The 16,356-nt window shown below is 36.7% G+C and overlaps 1 protein-coding gene across 3 annotated transcripts in view; it reads left to right on the top strand.

Moving 5' to 3' along the window:
* Positions 1 to 16,356, top strand: part of SEC63 (SEC63 homolog, protein translocation regulator) — a 78,797-nt gene that overhangs the window by 12,210 nt on the left and 50,231 nt on the right. For 2 of the 3 annotated variants that reach the window (XM_064289499.1, XM_010600917.3), the window contains exons 2-4: positions 5,325 to 5,424; positions 9,306 to 9,420; positions 10,834 to 10,946. In XM_064289499.1, the coding sequence (XP_064145569.1) occupies positions 5,325 to 5,424; positions 9,306 to 9,420; positions 10,834 to 10,946 (328 nt within the window). Of the gene's footprint in view, positions 1 to 4,878; positions 4,910 to 5,324; positions 5,425 to 9,305; positions 9,421 to 10,833; positions 10,947 to 16,356 lie in introns of those variants that run through there. The other variant, XM_064289501.1, reaches the window with a different exon arrangement.

Here is a 16,356-nt window from a genome sequence, read left to right as displayed (position 1 = left end):
GAGATGTAATCCATAATGAAGGCTGTGGTCTTTGACCATCATCGGTAAGTGCTTCAAGCCCTCTTCACTTTTAGCAAGCAAGGTTGTGTCATCTGCGTATTGCAGGTTGTTAATGAGTCTTCCTCCAGTTCTGATGCCAAGTTCTTCATTTAGTCCAGCTTCTTGGGTTATTTGCTCAGCATACAGATTGGATGAGTATGGTGAAAGGATACAACCCTGATGCAAATCTTTCCTGATTTAAAACCCTGCAGTATCTCCTTGTTCTATTCACATGACTGCCTCTTGGTCTATGTACAGGTTCTTCTCCATGAGTATAGTTAAGTGTTTTGGAATTCCATTCTTCTCAGAGTTATCTATAATTTGTTATAATCCACACAGCTGAATGCCTTTGCATAGTCAATAAAACACAGGTAAACATCTCTGGTGTTCTCCGCTTTCATCCAAGATCCATTTAATGTCAGCAACGATTTCTCTCTCATTCCATGTCCTCTTCTGAATGTTTCTTGAGTTTCTGGCAGTTCCCTGTCAATGTACTGCTGTAGTCGTTTTTGAATGATCTTCAAAACTTTACTTGTGTGTGTTATTAGTGATATTGTTCAATAATTTCTGCATTCTGTTGGATCACCTTTCTTTGGAATGGGCACAAATATGGATCTCTTCCAGTTGGTTGGCCAGGTGGCTGTCTTCCAAATTTCTTGACATAAGACAGGTGAGCACTTCCAGCTTTGCATCCATTCGTTGAAACATCGCAGTTGGCATTCTTTCAGTTCCTGGAGCCTTGTTTTTCACTGATGCCTTTAGTTCAGCTTGCACTTCTTCCCTTCAGTACCATTGGTTCTTGATCATATGCTGCCCCCTCAATCAGTTCTTTTTGGTACAGTGACTCTGTATTCCTTCTATCTTCTTTTGATGCTTCCCGTGTCATTTGATATTTTGCCCATAGAATCCTTGAGTATTGCAACTCGAGGCTTGAATTTTTTCTTCATTTATTTCAGCTTGAGAAATGCTGAGCATGTCTTTCCCCTTTGGTTTTCTAACTCTGAGTCTTTGTACATTTTATTATAATATTTCACTTTGTCTTCTCGACCAGCTCTTTGAAATCTTCTGTTCCGCTCTTTTACTTCATTTCTTCCATTTGTTTTAGCTACTGTATATTCAGGAGTAAGTTTCAGAGTCTCTTCTCACATCCATTTTGATCTTTTCATTCTTTTTTGTCTTTTCAATGACCTTTTGATTTCTCCATGTATAGTGTCCTCGATATCATTCCACAGCTTGTCTAGTTTTCGGTCATTAGTGTTCAGCACATCAAATCTGTTCTTGAGATGGTCTCTAAATTCAGGTGGGACATCCTCAAGGTCTTACTTTGGCACTTGTGGACTTCTTTTAATTTTCTTCAGCTTCAAATTGAGTTGCATATGAGCAATTGACGGTCTCTTCTGCAGTTGGCCCTGGCCTTGTTCTTACTGATGATATTGAACTTTTCCATCGTCTCTTTCCACGCAGGTAGGTTGGATTCCTGTGTGTTTCGTCTGGTGAAGTTCACATGTATAGCCGCCATTTATGTTGTTGAAGAAAGATAATTGCAATGAATAAGTTGTTGGTCTTGCAAAATTCTGTCACTGATCTCTGACATTGTTTCAGTCACCAAGGCCATATTTCTCAACTACAGATCCTTCTTTGTTTCCAACTTTTGCATTCCAGTCAGCAGTAATTATCAATGCATCTTGATGGCATATTTGATCAGACTGCAGAAGCTGGTAAAGATTTTCAAGTTTTTCATTAATGATTGGTGTATAAATTTGAATAATAATTGTAATTTCTTAAAATACTGTAGGTTAAGGATAGTCCTAACAATTTTTAGTAGCCATGAAACTAGTAATTTTGTAGACTAGAAGTTTTAAATGAACTTCTTTTTATTCTTCGAAGTGTCTTTTAGAAAAACTGACTGAAAGGACTTTACTTGTTATAGTTACTTGACTTAATGTCATTCATTCATACATGGATTGTGTACCATGAATATTTAGCTGTGCTGGAAATCTAAATGCCACTATGTTAATGTTTAAACCATACCCAGTAGTATTTATTGATTTAAGTATTCTCCTCAAAGGTTAAAATTTAATTTTTAGATTGGAAGAATGGGGCATACAAGATGTGTGCACACATTGTGCAAGTCTATGGAGGGGCTGAAAACTGTATGTATTTTCTCTTGGGAAGGGGCATTAGAACATCATTCTTTTAAATAGATCAAGCTGTCTTATTCATAAAGAGACTTCAGGATTGTTCTTACAGCCTTATACATTTCCTTGATTTTGTACTTGAAAATGGGAGACTGTTGTAAGGATTTCTTACACTGATGGATGCTTGATTTAGTGACATATGTTGCTGCTGTTGTTAGGTGCCATCAAGTCAGTTTTAAGTCATAGAGACCCTATACATAACAGAACTAAATGCTGTGCGGTCCTGCACTATCCTCACAATCTTTGCTATTTGAGCCCATTGTTGCAGCCATTGTGTCAGTATATTTCATTGAGGGTCTTCCTTTTTTTTGCTGACCCTCTACTTTACCAAGCATGATGTCTTTTTATAGGGACTCGTCCCTCCTGATAACAAGTCCAGAGTATGTGGGATGAAGTCTTACCATCCTTTCTTTTAAGGGGCATTCTGGCAGTACTTCTTCCAAGAGGGATTTATTCATTCTCCTGGCAGTCCATGGTATATTCAATATTCTTTGCCAACACCATAATTCAAAGGCACCAATTCTTCTTTGGTTTTCCTTATTCGTTGTCCAGCTTTCACATGCATGCGAGGTGTTTGAAAATACATGGATTGGATCAGTTGCACCTTAGTCCTCAAAGTGACATCTTTGCTTTTTATCACTTTAAAGAGGCCTTTAATGAGTGAAATGGAGATTTAAACACACACAAAAAAGTGATGTTTTCAAAAGTGTCCATAATTTAACCTTGAAAATCAGAAAATTAACTTTACTACTATGTTATTCAAACATCTTTCAAATTTTGTCGCGTGTCTGAATAATGTCCTTTGAGCAAAAGGTCCAGGTCAGAATCACATATCACATTTGCTGACATGTGTCTTTAGCCTCCTTCAGTTTGGAACAGTTCCTCATCCTTTCTTCAGCTTTAAAGATTAAAGGCCATCATTTTGTAGAATGAACCTTAATTTGGGTCGTCTGATGTTTTCTCATGATTAGATTCAAATTTTGTATGTTAGGCAGGAATTTCCCCAAACCGATTCTATATTCTCATTGCATTCTGCCAGGCAGTGTACGATTTCAGCTTCTCCCACGGCACATGTTGTTCATTGATTACTTGGCTGAGGTGGTGTCTGCCACGCTTTTGTATTTGTTTCCTATTGCTGCTATAACAAGTTACCACAAACTTAGAGGCTAAAAACAACACAAACACAACAGAAGTCTGTTGCCAGTTTCAGTGGTGTCAGAAAGGCTGGTTCCTTCTGGAGGATCTGGGGGGAATATGTTTTCTTGCCTTTTCTAGCTTCTAGAGAAGAGCCTTTTTTTTGTTCTGTTGTACATGGGGTTGCCATGAGAGAGAACTGACTCTCGATGGCACCTGACCGCAACAACAACAGAGAGAGCCTGCCTTCTTTGGTTTGTGGCTCCTTCTCCATCTTCAGAGCACATCCCTCCAACTTCTGCCTTCTCTGTCTTTGACCCTTCTGCCTCCCTCTTATAAGGAGGATCCTTGTGATTACACTGGGCCCACCTGGATAATCCAGGATAACCTTCCCATCTCAAGATCCTTAATTTAGTCACATCTGCAAAATCCCTTTTGTCATGTAAATTCCAGGGCATAAGACTGTGCATCTTAGGGGAACAGTTATTTAGTCTAATAGATTTCTCCATTGTGAAGTTCTTTCTTTCTTTCTTTGTAATTAATATTTTTTGGAGTGATACTTGGAAACTATGTAAATATCCTGATCATCATCAAACTTTTTACTTATTCATTTTATATCTAATGGTTTCCTATTTTATTCAGTGAGTTTAATCTGTTATTATCGTTATTTTGATGCTCAGATTGTCCTCTGTTTGGCCAGAGGAGCCCCGTCATGGTGGTTTCAGTATCCTTTTGATATGTCCAATCATTCTTTAAGCACTTCCTTGCTTTCTGGCACAAGATATTTCAGGTTCATCCTGGACTTTTCCTAACCAAGTAGAGGAATCAGGCATTTCTCCAAGGATCCCTGGTTCTTGTTAGAAGCCAAGATAAGGAGAGTAGATGTGCTTCCTGCTATTGGCATATCACTGCTCTTAGGCCTGCTTAGTTAGAACTAAGAGCTAGAGAATATATATGTATGTACATACATTTACATCTATATTTCTGTATTAAAAGACATTAGTTCACACTGCTACCTTCAATTCCGGTCCAATAGCACAGAGTTTATTCTTCTCTATTTTTCGTATTTGTAATTCCCTTCTCTGATTGTAAAAAAACTAACTCCAGTTATCCTTAATATATTAATTTATTTGGTCAGTCTCCCCTGTATATAACCAGTCTCCTTTTCTGCCACCACTCCATACCCCCCCCCACACAAATCCCTCTTTACCACACATGGTTCTGATACCTCCTGCTAGGTAGCTCTCCCAGGTGGATGCCTTCCTCAAAGAATAGTGGTATAAGGAATTAGACCTCTTACCTGGCCGCTTGATTGAAGCATTCTATTGTATACAGAGTTCATTTACTTATAACTCATTTTAGGACTGCAATTTTATAAATTTTTATTTTAAAACTTTAGAAAAATTAGAATTTGAGACATTGAACTTACTCCATCTTTGTTTTGACTGAAAGGTAATTTTATCATAAAGCTGCAAATCCTACTGGTTTTATATTTTAAATAGATGAAATCTGAACTTTGCTGATGAGGGAATATTCTGGCAAGCAATTATTTTCTTATTTGAAAAGTATCATTTCTGCTTAGCTTCCTTATTAAGCCACATGATTTAACTATTTTATGCTTTTTGTTTATTGTGTAGCAAAAGAAGAAAAGAAAATTTCTTAGAAATTACCGAATTTTATGACTAGATATTTTGTGGTCATTTTTTTGCGTTTTTCAATGAGAAATTATTTCCTTAAGCTTTACATGAAAAATGGTTGCCTGGTACTTTAATAAAGTTTTCCAGATGGATTGATAGTTCTAAATGGCTGAAAATTTAACCTACTTTGTACATTTTTTGAACTTTTTTTAAATACGCAGTATTTTCATGTTCTAATAAAGTAATTCATAAAAGTTAACATGGTGGTGTTGCCTTCACTGTGAAAAATGGTTTACTTATTTTTCTTTTTTGACAGAGCAAATTCGATTAAAGAATATCAGAAAAGTGTATGGAAGATGTATGTGGTATCGCTTACGGTTATTAAAACCTCAGCCAAATATTATTCCTACAGTGAAGTAAGTAATGGATTTAAATAAACACGATGCTTACTCTTTGCTAGATATATGAAATAGGGGTATGATGAATAAGACACTGTACCTGTGAAAACTTGTAGCCAATCCAGGTGATTAGTAAGTTTGAGAATTGTGTCTCAACAGAGTGGCTTAGAAGATCAAAGGAGGGAGACTGTACATCTGACTTGGGAGCAGAGGAACACCGTGTGTCAGGATTCGAATTTTATCTTAAAGGCTATATGGGGGAATTTTAAAAGATTTTAAAAGCAGAAAAGTGACATGGTCAAGTTTGTATTTCATGGTGATAATTAAGATTTATTGAGCACATACTGTATGCCAGATGCTATGCTAGGATTTTTATGTATTATCTCATTTAATTCTGTGTTAACTTCAGGGCAGATGTTTTGGCTGATTTTTCTCACATGAGAGAAAAGATGAGGTAACTTGACGGAGGTCAGCTAGGAGTGATGGAGTATGGATTTAATGACTTTGTATTTTGGCAGTCTCATCTGTTAAAATAGGCCGTTAGCAAGGTAAATTAGAGCTGACCTACTTGATTCTGTGAGACTCTGAGGTGTGCTGGGTTTAGAGCCTAGGCTTCAGACCTTCATTCCAGGTCATCAGTTCAGAGGTAGTAGATGAAACTGACAGGAGGTGAAAGAGTTGCTATTATTGGAGAACTGTATCTTGTGAATTACCTACACGTATCTAGCAGAGGAAATTAGAACCAGTTATTTTTTAATCTTGGTTTAAATGATGCCTTCCAATTTATCTATGTAACTTCAGGGAGTTTTAATAGTTTTTCTTACTCTTTGTGAGGTTTGACTGCTTAATTTAGTTTCATTGTAGGGGGTGTTAGGTGTTAGGAGTTCTTCAGTGATGTGAAACCAAAGGCAAAACTAGTCTTTACAAGGAGTAATTTTATACTCATTGTTCATTCTTTGCCATTGGCACTCATTTTAAATTAAACTTTTATGAGGCTGCAAGGTAGATATTTTTTTCTTTCAAGTTTCTTCTCTTTTTGGGTTTTGGTCAGTACTTGTAGGTATCTGAACCTCATTTTTCAAGGTTAAAAAAACCTGAGATTCTCTTCATGATTAGTAACTGATTTACCTAAATGAAAGTACAGTTTAAGGGTTGCATAGGTCAAAAAGAATTAAGTAGACACTGATTACAATTATTTAGTTAAAGTCAGAAACCATCAAAACCTTTCTGGGGTTTATCTCTGAAGCGTCCTTTCAAAATCAAGTAATCATTGTGTAATGCTCCTCTTCTGACAGCATCACTGAAACGTGTATGTAATTTCTGGAAGTTGCTTCCAAAATGACATTTAAAGTATGCTTAAAAAGTGCAAGACCTTAAATTTTCAATTTATTATTTATTCATCAAGTAGTTACTGTGTGCCTCCTGTGTGTTAGGTATTATACTGAATGCTGGATGTACGGTGATTAGCAAGATAGATACAGTTCAGCAACTTAGTCTTGAGGGATATTAGCAAGTAAACAGATAATGATAATAGTTTAATAAGGACTGTGAGGAGGGTGCCATGAAAGGGCAGAAGGAAGGACTTCCAACTGTGATTTGGGACAAAGAAGGCTTCCCTGAGTTAGGAAGGTCCAAGCTGAAATCTGAAATTTGAGTAAGAGTTACTAATAACAACCAGTAGCTAACATGAATTGATCATTTACTACTTGTGAGGCACCTTCTAAGTGCTCTATATACCTAATCTCATTTTAATTCTCACACTTACCCTAGAAATTGGAAACTGAGATGGAAAAGGGTAAGTGATTTGTCAGGGCTACTCAGTTAATAAGGGGTGAAGCTGGGAGTTGAACCCAGATATTTTCGTTTCAGAGTCTGTGTTCTTAGTATCTCTCCTTAGATAACAAAGTAAAAGTAGGGGAGTGTTCCGTCTGGGTAGGGTTCTCTCTTCCTTGGACAATATATAGTAGTATATGGAAAGTAGGTTGAAGTTAAAACCCATTTTACGTGCACTTAGATTAGGGTATTATTTTGAGCAGATGGAAGAAAATTTTCACCTGAGTGCCAACTGTGTTAAAGTTAATCTGGGGTTAGTCAAATGGAATAAGAGTCTGTGCTCTCAAGGAGCTTTCATTGAGTTAGATGATGAAAGTCATTGTTTGTGCTTCTTTGTTGCTATAACCACATCCCAGTTAATTAGCTTGACAATGGGTAAAGGCTGCTTTTTGGAGGATGGATGGAGTTGAATCTTGAAGAATGAGTGGAGTTTGGATAGGCAGAAATGGGGAAGGGCCATCCAGGAGAGATCCAAGAGAGCAAAAACATGATGGTGGAAAAAGCTGAGGGAACGCTGGGAGATGAAGAGTTGTTTTGTGTGAAAAATTGGGGTGATAAAGGTAAGAGGCAGGTTGGAACTGGATCTTGGGAGGTTCATTTCAAATAAGTAAGTTTAAGCTGGGTTCCTACCAAAAGAGCTTTAAACACATGGAGAGTTTTCATTCTGTTATTTTGTTTGATTAGGCCTCCTATGATGCATTTTATGTCTCTTAACAGTTCCTGCTCATTGTAACAAACTTTAATGATACAAAGAGTTAAAAAAATTACTCAATTTCATCACCTAAAGATAGTCACTAATAGTGTTAATAAGATAATTATCTATTAAACTTTTATTTATATTAATACTTTTTTATTTACAAAAATAGGATTATATTATATATACAGCTTTGAAAATGGTTTTCTTATTTCATTTAACTATGCAAGGTGGACAGTCTTTCACAGAAAATACTACTTTTAATGGCAGTATTATATTTCACTGTACTGATGTCCCATTAATTTATTATTTGTCCAGTACTCTATTAATGTATTGGTAGACATTAAGAGAGTCCCTCCCTCCCCTTTTTTTTTGCTGTTATATACATCTGTAACCATCCTTTTACACTTTATGCACTTAGTTCTAGCTGATTTCCTTTGAAATTCCTTGAAGAGGGATGGATTGATAGATAAAAGTGTATGTACTTCTTTAGGGCTTTTGATACATTATTGCCAGATATTTCTTCAGAATGTAGATTTTATGAGAGTTCCTTTTTCTTTAGCCTCTGCAACACTGGTAATATCAATCTTTTGAATAGTTTTACTAAACAAAACATTGGAGGGAGAAGAAATTTTTTCAAATTATGTGTTGTTTTGTGTCCTTTTTATTTTTGGGGGGGTTATTATGGATGTGGAAACCCTGGTGGCATAGTGGTTAAGTGCTACGTATGCTAACCAAAGGGTCGGCAGCTTGAATCCACCAGGTGCTCCTTGGAAACTCTGTGGGGCAGTTCTACTCTGTCCTATAGGGTCACTATTAGTCGGAATCGACTTGACGGCACTGGGTTTGGTTTTGGTTTGTATTATGGATGTATTGTGGTTTATTTAATTAAAAAAAATAGACATTTAAGTTGTTTCCAAAGTTTTACTATTATAAACAAGGCTAAGACCAATTATTTTTCTTAGGCTGTCTTACTAAAGGTAGACTTGGTAGGTCAAGAGCAATTATTTTTTACTTTAAATGGTTTATTGAAAACTTCGTATTTGTACTTTTGATCTAATTTAATGGATCCAATAAGTTAGTAGGTTGAATTAACTTCTTTATTTAACATCCTGTAAATTGTAACTGAGAGGCTCTATTATATGCAAGGCACAGTACAAGATTTTGGAGAATTCAAAGGAGAAAAGACCGTCCCTGCTGTAACAGTTTGCAACCCAGTGATGGTAGAATTTGCGTCTGTGAATCAATAACATAGTGATAAGGACCTGCCTTAGATTGTTTTATGCCTTGATCGTGCCATAATGCCTTTAGACTCAAAGGGAAGTTGTACAGATGTATTTATTTGTAATTCACTTATCTTTTTCCTCAACAGGAAAATAGTTCTGCTTGCAGGATGGGCATTGCTTTTATTCCTTACATACAAAGTTTCCAAAACAGACCGAGAATATCAAGAATACAATCCTTATGAAGTATTAAATTTGGATCCCGTAAGTAGTATTTTTTATGTAATGCACATTCATTTAATGATTTCATGAAAATGCTCTAGGCCCACATCGTAAAAGAAATTAGGTCATGCCTAAAGAAATCAGACTGATCAGGTAACATTTTTTTCTTAAAATAAAGTATCTAACCCATTATTTTTCCAATGTGTATATATTTTTCAAGCACCACAAGTTGATTGCTATGCTTTTAGAGATTGACTTGTAATTGCTAAAATGTAAGACTATTTGAAGATGAGATGAGAAGTTAGCATATTTTTAAAAAGCACTCTGTAAGATTGATTTGATGCAAAATAAAACCAGGAACATTGTTTACATTATTAGTTGAATAATAAAAATCTTAGGGCCTTGTGTTTGTTGACACTTGGGTAGTGTGTTAAGTCATGATTGGAATCTTCTAAAGAACCAGTGTGGTGGTCAGTGTTACAGAAATTCAGGTTAATGCTGGGTGCGCCCCTCAGGTGATCTTTTGATTGCGTTTGAGTGATGGGACCCCGTAGAAAAGTAGTCTTGTAGGTCTGTCAGAGAATATTAGAACTGAAGTGAATGGTGGAGATCATTTAGCCTTTTTTAGACAGAGAAAAGGAGGCCTGGGAAATTTTTGACTTTTCTGGGATCCCATAGCTTCTTAGTGGACAAGCTGAATTTAATGCTTTTTCCATTTTTCCCCCGAATCCCTTCCTTTTACATCTAGTCTCTGCTAAGTAGATGGCTTGATTCAAAGATTAATATAATACAAAGTAAGGAGTATATTTATCTTATAATTTTTTGCTTTGTAGAAGAGAAGTTTGTATATCATTAATTTTTCTTATTGTGATGATCCTAGCCATCAAAAGAGGTTTTCTAAGATTAAAAGGTTTCAAGGCAGTTTAATGCTATAAGAAAGCAACATAAAAATTCATGAGTCTTGGAGAATCCAGCTAACTAATTAGGGAACAATTAAGGTAAACTTATTAAATGTTTACTTAATATTGAAATAATGACAAGCAGATGAAACCAAACCACGTATTTCTCATATTATAAAGGAAGCAGTTTACCTTTGATTTGAGGATTGTTTTAGTCGCACTGAATTTACTCTGATCATCTTGATATTAAATGCCAGTATCCTTTTATATGTAAATGTGGCATTATGTGGCTTCACTGGCAAATCCTCAGTGCCTAGCATGCTGTATGGCACATAGTAAGTGCTCAATAAAACAGATAAACTGGACAAAATATATTTTTACTTAAAAATGTATTTAAAATATGAGGGATGAAATTTATGAGACAAAATGTATGAGATGGAACTTTTCATTTCTTAAAATATTTTTCGAGTAGTTCATGTTTTCATTTCAGAATAAAATGTGTTATTTCTTTATAGCATTGTGCTTATTTTTATTAACACAAAGCTTTTCCTTTTAGGGGGCAACAGTAGCAGAAATTAAGAAACAGTATCGTTTGTTGTCACTTAAATATCATCCAGATAAAGGAGGCGATGAAGTCATGTTCATGAGGATAGCAAAAGCTTATGCAGCGTAAGTATGATAGAAGCCATTACATATCTCTATGGGTGGTGAAGATAATTTTCTGTTTTAAATAAAATAATAACCAAAGTAGTTGTTACACACTTTAATTAAATACTGACTTCATACGTTGAGTCTATCATTAACGGAACTACCTGGCAGCCCTGCAGTGATAATTTAGTTAAACCTTAATTTTAAGTAACGTAGAGAGTTGGCACTCATGGAAGTGCTTTTGCCATGTGAACTCAGTTAAGTAGTAAGTGATATGTTAATTGAACCATTTTCTAAGCATCCTGAAAGAAGGGGGTATACTTATACCTTATTTTCCTTTTTCTAGGCTTTTTGTTAGACTAGGTCCATCTCTCTTGTTTTGCACTGTAGCTTGTCGCATTTAAATTCTTTAAAGATAAATTTCATTTTTGGCGTCTTTTTCTTTTTAGAGTTTCTTTATGCTGGATTATTCCTGGTTACTTGCTAATTACTAGTTGAGATGCTGTGAATTTTTAAGGCCTCCTATTTAAGTGCTCAGAAACTTTTTCTTCAGGAATCTTTTCAGAACTTGCTAATCATATTTTCCTTATTGGCTTAGAATGTAGACATAGGTGAGGTGGGCTTAGAATGCAGACAGTGTGTCATTGTCAAGATACATATATTTTTTACACATGCATTATATGCGTAGACATTTACCTGTGCATTTATAAACTTCAATGAACATTTTGTGCACACTTTGGGAAACAATAGAGTACAGGTAGTCCCCAACTTATGACATACAGTTGTCCCTCAGTATCCGCGGGGGATTGGTTCCAGGACCCCCATGGATACTAAAACCCGAGGATGCGCGAATCCCTTTATAAAAATGGCGTAGTGTTTGTGTAAACCTAGTAAACCTATGTACATCCTCCCATATTCTTTAAATCGTCTCTAGGTTGCTTGTAATACCTAATACAATGTAAATGCTATATAAGTAGCCATTATACAGTACCGTATTATTTAGGAAGTGGTGGCAAGATGCAAGACGAACAACATTCAGACAAATGAGTGCTGGAGAGAAACTGCGGATCTGTGGAATGGTGGGTGGTGACAGCAGAGTATGCCTACATTCCATTTGCTTGGATTCAGTGTGCTTGGTGGGCAAGCTTTGCTTTTTGGAACTTTTTTTTTTGTGAATATTTTAGATTTCTGGTTGGTTGAATCTGTGGATGCAGAACCCACGGATACAGCAGGCCGGCTGTATTTGAGTTGTGACGAATCACACCCGTGACCATCCTTTTCTTTTTTTGTACATCTTATTGATAGTAATATGTACTACATACAGTGTTGCAGCATGTAATTTGCTGATACTGTTCTAATGCTGATCCCCTTTATAAATTGGATTTATAAAGATACTGATAATAAAAGGCAATAATAATGAAAACTAAAAAAAAAAAACAAAGTTTAGAACCGAGCCATCAGAATGGAACCCCAACGTAAGTCAGTGATCGTTGTTGTTGTTGTTAGGTGCCGTCGAGTCGGTTCCGACTCATAGCGACCCTGAGCACAACAGAAAGAAACACTGCCCGGTCCTGCACCATCCTTAAAATTGTTGTTATGCTTGAGCTCATTGTTGCAGCCACTGTGTCAGTCCACCTCGTTGAGGGTCTTCCTCTTTTCCGCTGACCCTGTACTCTGCCAAGCATGATGTCCTTCTCCAGAGACTGATCCTTCCTGACAACAAGTCCAAAGTATGTAAGACACAGTCTTGCCATCCTTGCTTTTAAGGAGCATTCTGGTTGTACTTCTAAGACAGATTTGTTCGTTCTTTTGGCAGTCCATGGTATATTCAATATTCTTCGCCAATACCACAATTCAAAGGCATCAACTCTTCTTCCGTCTTCCTTATTCATTTTCCAGCTTTCACATGCATATGATGCAATTGAAAATACCATGGCTTGGGTCAGGTGCACCTTAGTCTTCAGGGTGACATCTTTGTTCTTCAACACTTTGAAGAGGTCCTTTGCAGCATATTTGCCCGGTGCAGTGTGTCTTTTGATTTCTTGACTGTTGCTTCCATGGCTGTTGATTGTGGATCCAAGTAAAATGAAATCCTTGACACCATCAATCTTTTCTCCATTTATCATGATGTTGCTCATTGGTCCAGTTGTGAGGATTTTTGTTTTCTTTAGGTTGAGGTGTAATCCATACTGAAGGCTGTGGCCTTTGGTATTCATTAGTAAGTGCTTCAAGTCCTCTTCACTTGCAGCAAGCAAGGTTGTGTCATCTGCGTAATGCAGGTTGTTAATGAGTCTTCCTCCAATCCTGATGCCCTGTTGTTCTTCATATAGTCCAGCGTCTCAGATTATTTGTTCAGCATACAGATTGAATAGGTATGGTGAAAGAATACAACCCTGACGCACACCTTTCCTGACTTTAAACCAATCGGTATCCCCTTGTTCTGTCCGAACAACTGCCTCTTGATCTATGTAAAGGTTCCTCATGAGTACAATTAAGTGTTCTGGAATTGCATATATATAAAATTAAAAGAAGTAGTTATTCCTTGGGTGTTAATATTACAAGAGAACTTATGGTAGTTACATTCCCACACAGCTCTTACACTAATTTAAAGAATAAAATGTTGTAGCTGTTAGGTGCCATTAAGGCAGTCCCAACTCATAGCGACCCTATATATGACAAAACGAAACGCTGCCTGGTTTTGTGCCATCCTCACCATTCTTGCTATGTTTGAGCCCATTGTTGGCAGCCACTGTATCAGTCTATCTTGTTGAGGGTCTTTCTCTTTTTGGCCGACCCTCTACTTTACCAAGCACGATGTGCCTCCCCAGGGACTGGTCCCTCCTCATAACACGTCCAGAGTGTGTGAGGTGAAGTCTCGCAATCCTCACTTCTAAGGAGCATTCTGGCTGTACTTCTTCCGAGACAGTTTTGTTCTTCTGGCAGTCCGTGGTATATTCAATATTCTTTGCCAACACCTAAATTTAGATATATCAATTCAATAAAAAATATGACTCAATAACCCATTGCCGTCAAATCAATTCCTATTCATTGTGACCCTGTAGGACAGAGCAGAACTGCTTCATAGGGTTTTCAAGGTTGTTATCTTTACAGAAGAAGACTGTCACATCTTTCTCCTGAGAAGTGGCTGGTGGGTTTGAACTGCTGACCTTTGAGTTAGTAGCCAAGTGCTTAACCACTGCACCACCAAAGCGCCTTAATATTAAAAATATTAAGTAAATAGTAGGGTACTCAGATAATAGTAGCAAACTGTGAAGGTGACATGTGACTGACAGTCCTTTGGGAAATACTGTTTGTGGAATTTAAAATTAACTTTACCCAAAGAATTTGATCTTTGTCCTTAGTTCCTGAGAGATAACCTCTAAAACCTTGAAACTTTTCCAGTAATCAAGTACCTGATGAGGCTTCCTCCGGATCACACCTAACCTAACAGTTTATGTTAATGAAGTGACTCTTAGATGGGGGCTGGTCAGGCCAGAAAGACTCACTGAATAATATCAGCCTACTGATATGGACCAACCTCTGGGGAGAAGGGCTAGAGTTTGAATTATGTAATGACACCCCCAGTAAAGGCTGTGGATACAGAAGCTGTGGATTGGTGATAGATAGCGATGTACATGGGTGGTAGCTTGTTTCTCTTTTGGAACCTCATGCTCCCTAGACCTCGCCCTATTCATGTCTTCATTCGTTTCCTAAATTTTATAATAAAGCTGTAATCATAGGTATCATGCTCGAGTTCTGTGAGTTGTTCTAGTGAATTATTGAACCTGTGTCAGTTAGGAAGTGAGAGGCCTGGGGACCCCTGAGCTTATGGCTGGCATCCTGAAGGGGTAGTGAGAAAATCCCAAATTTGTAGCCAACAGGTTAGAAGTTATGGTGTTATGGGAACTCTGAGCTTGTGGCTGACATTTGAGGTCTTGGGCAGACTTGGCAGTCTGGAGTACTGTGCCGTTTAATTTGTAAGGTCTGACCTAGCTCTGGGGTGTTAGGGTCAGAGGAAGAGGTGTTGCATGCACAGCTGATGTCAGAACACAAGTGAACAGAATTGATAATAGATTGAGATTGGATTTAATTGATCCTTACAGTTTTTTTTTTTTTTTTTTTTTTACAGTTTGGTGTCAGAGAAGTGGAATTTTAACTTTTCCCCTGTCTTACTCATTTTTGTGTTTAGTAAAGTGTATTGACTGGACTCCCCTTCTACCCCCCTTTTTATGGATTGATGGTTATCTATATCAATTGCTGTATGATTCTGTAGTAAAGCAATGCTCTCAGGTGCTTCTTAAATGTGTACTACTTTTTCTGCACAGCAGATTCCTGCTGATTGATGTCTTTGAGTTGGTATCTCCTTTCATCCCTTTTTCAGTGTGTCTACTTCAATTATTGACTTTATACGAATATTGCATTGCTTTAATTGCTGCCTTCAGGTAGTTTAAGAAGAACTGAAGATTTCTAGAAATCATATAGCCAAAGTTATTAAATTAGTAGCTTTACTTTTAGTGTTTTTGGTGTAGACTTTTTCCTTCAGTCTTCAACCATTGTAACATTTTCAAGTTCATGGTTTTGTTCTCAGATTGCTGGGAATCTGATTTTTTTTTTCTATGTTAATATAAATACGATATTTCAATGAGAAATAAACTTTCAAAAAATAGTGAGAAGAGTGGCATTGTTTTACATTTTTATAAATCTCTTCAATGTCTGTGTTCAATGCATTGTGATTTATTGTTTTGATTAAAGTATATAGAGAAAACCTGACCTCACGTAGCTGGAAAAGGGAGAGTATTTAAAAAAAAAAAAAAAATTTTTTTTTCTTCCTCAGACAGGTGTGGATACCCTTCTTTGGTCCTGTGCCAAAACTCCAATAAAGGGTAGTTTCTTAAAGGTTAGTTGCAGTGTCAATGAACTTACCTTACTCTGCTACATTAAAATCCTTTGGTCTATCTTGTACTTTGAATCTTTTACCCATACATGATTTTCTAACATTAGGAATCTGATTCTTGATGATGTATGGTCACTATTTTAAAAAGTGCAGAAGAATAATGTAAGACCTTTGATTTTTAAACTCAGTTACATGATGAAGATACAGAATATTTTGTATGTTAAATATCTTGAACAGTTGATGATGGTCTGTCAGTCAAATGAAGAATTAAAATGATTGTGGGATCCAGAGCTTTGAGATCTTCTAACTTGCACAAGTATAGATTAGATCAAAAGGTGTGTCTATTACTGAAAAAAAGTTTTGAGTGATTGAATTGAAACTGCTATCTTATGTATAACTATAGCAGCCTAAGTATAACTCAAGCAGCTTATGGAATGCGGTTGTAGGTGTTGATCTGCAAAGTTTTTTAGGATTTGGCTTTGGTTATTCAGGAAATTTTCTCTTCTTGTGTTTGATCGCATACCAGCTGGGTTATTC

Source organism: Loxodonta africana, chromosome 1 (genome assembly GCF_030014295.1).
Source record: "Loxodonta africana isolate mLoxAfr1 chromosome 1, mLoxAfr1.hap2, whole genome shotgun sequence".
Taxonomy (NCBI): Eukaryota; Metazoa; Chordata; class Mammalia; order Proboscidea; family Elephantidae; genus Loxodonta; species Loxodonta africana.
This window is presented reverse-complemented; position numbering and strand designations above follow the sequence as displayed.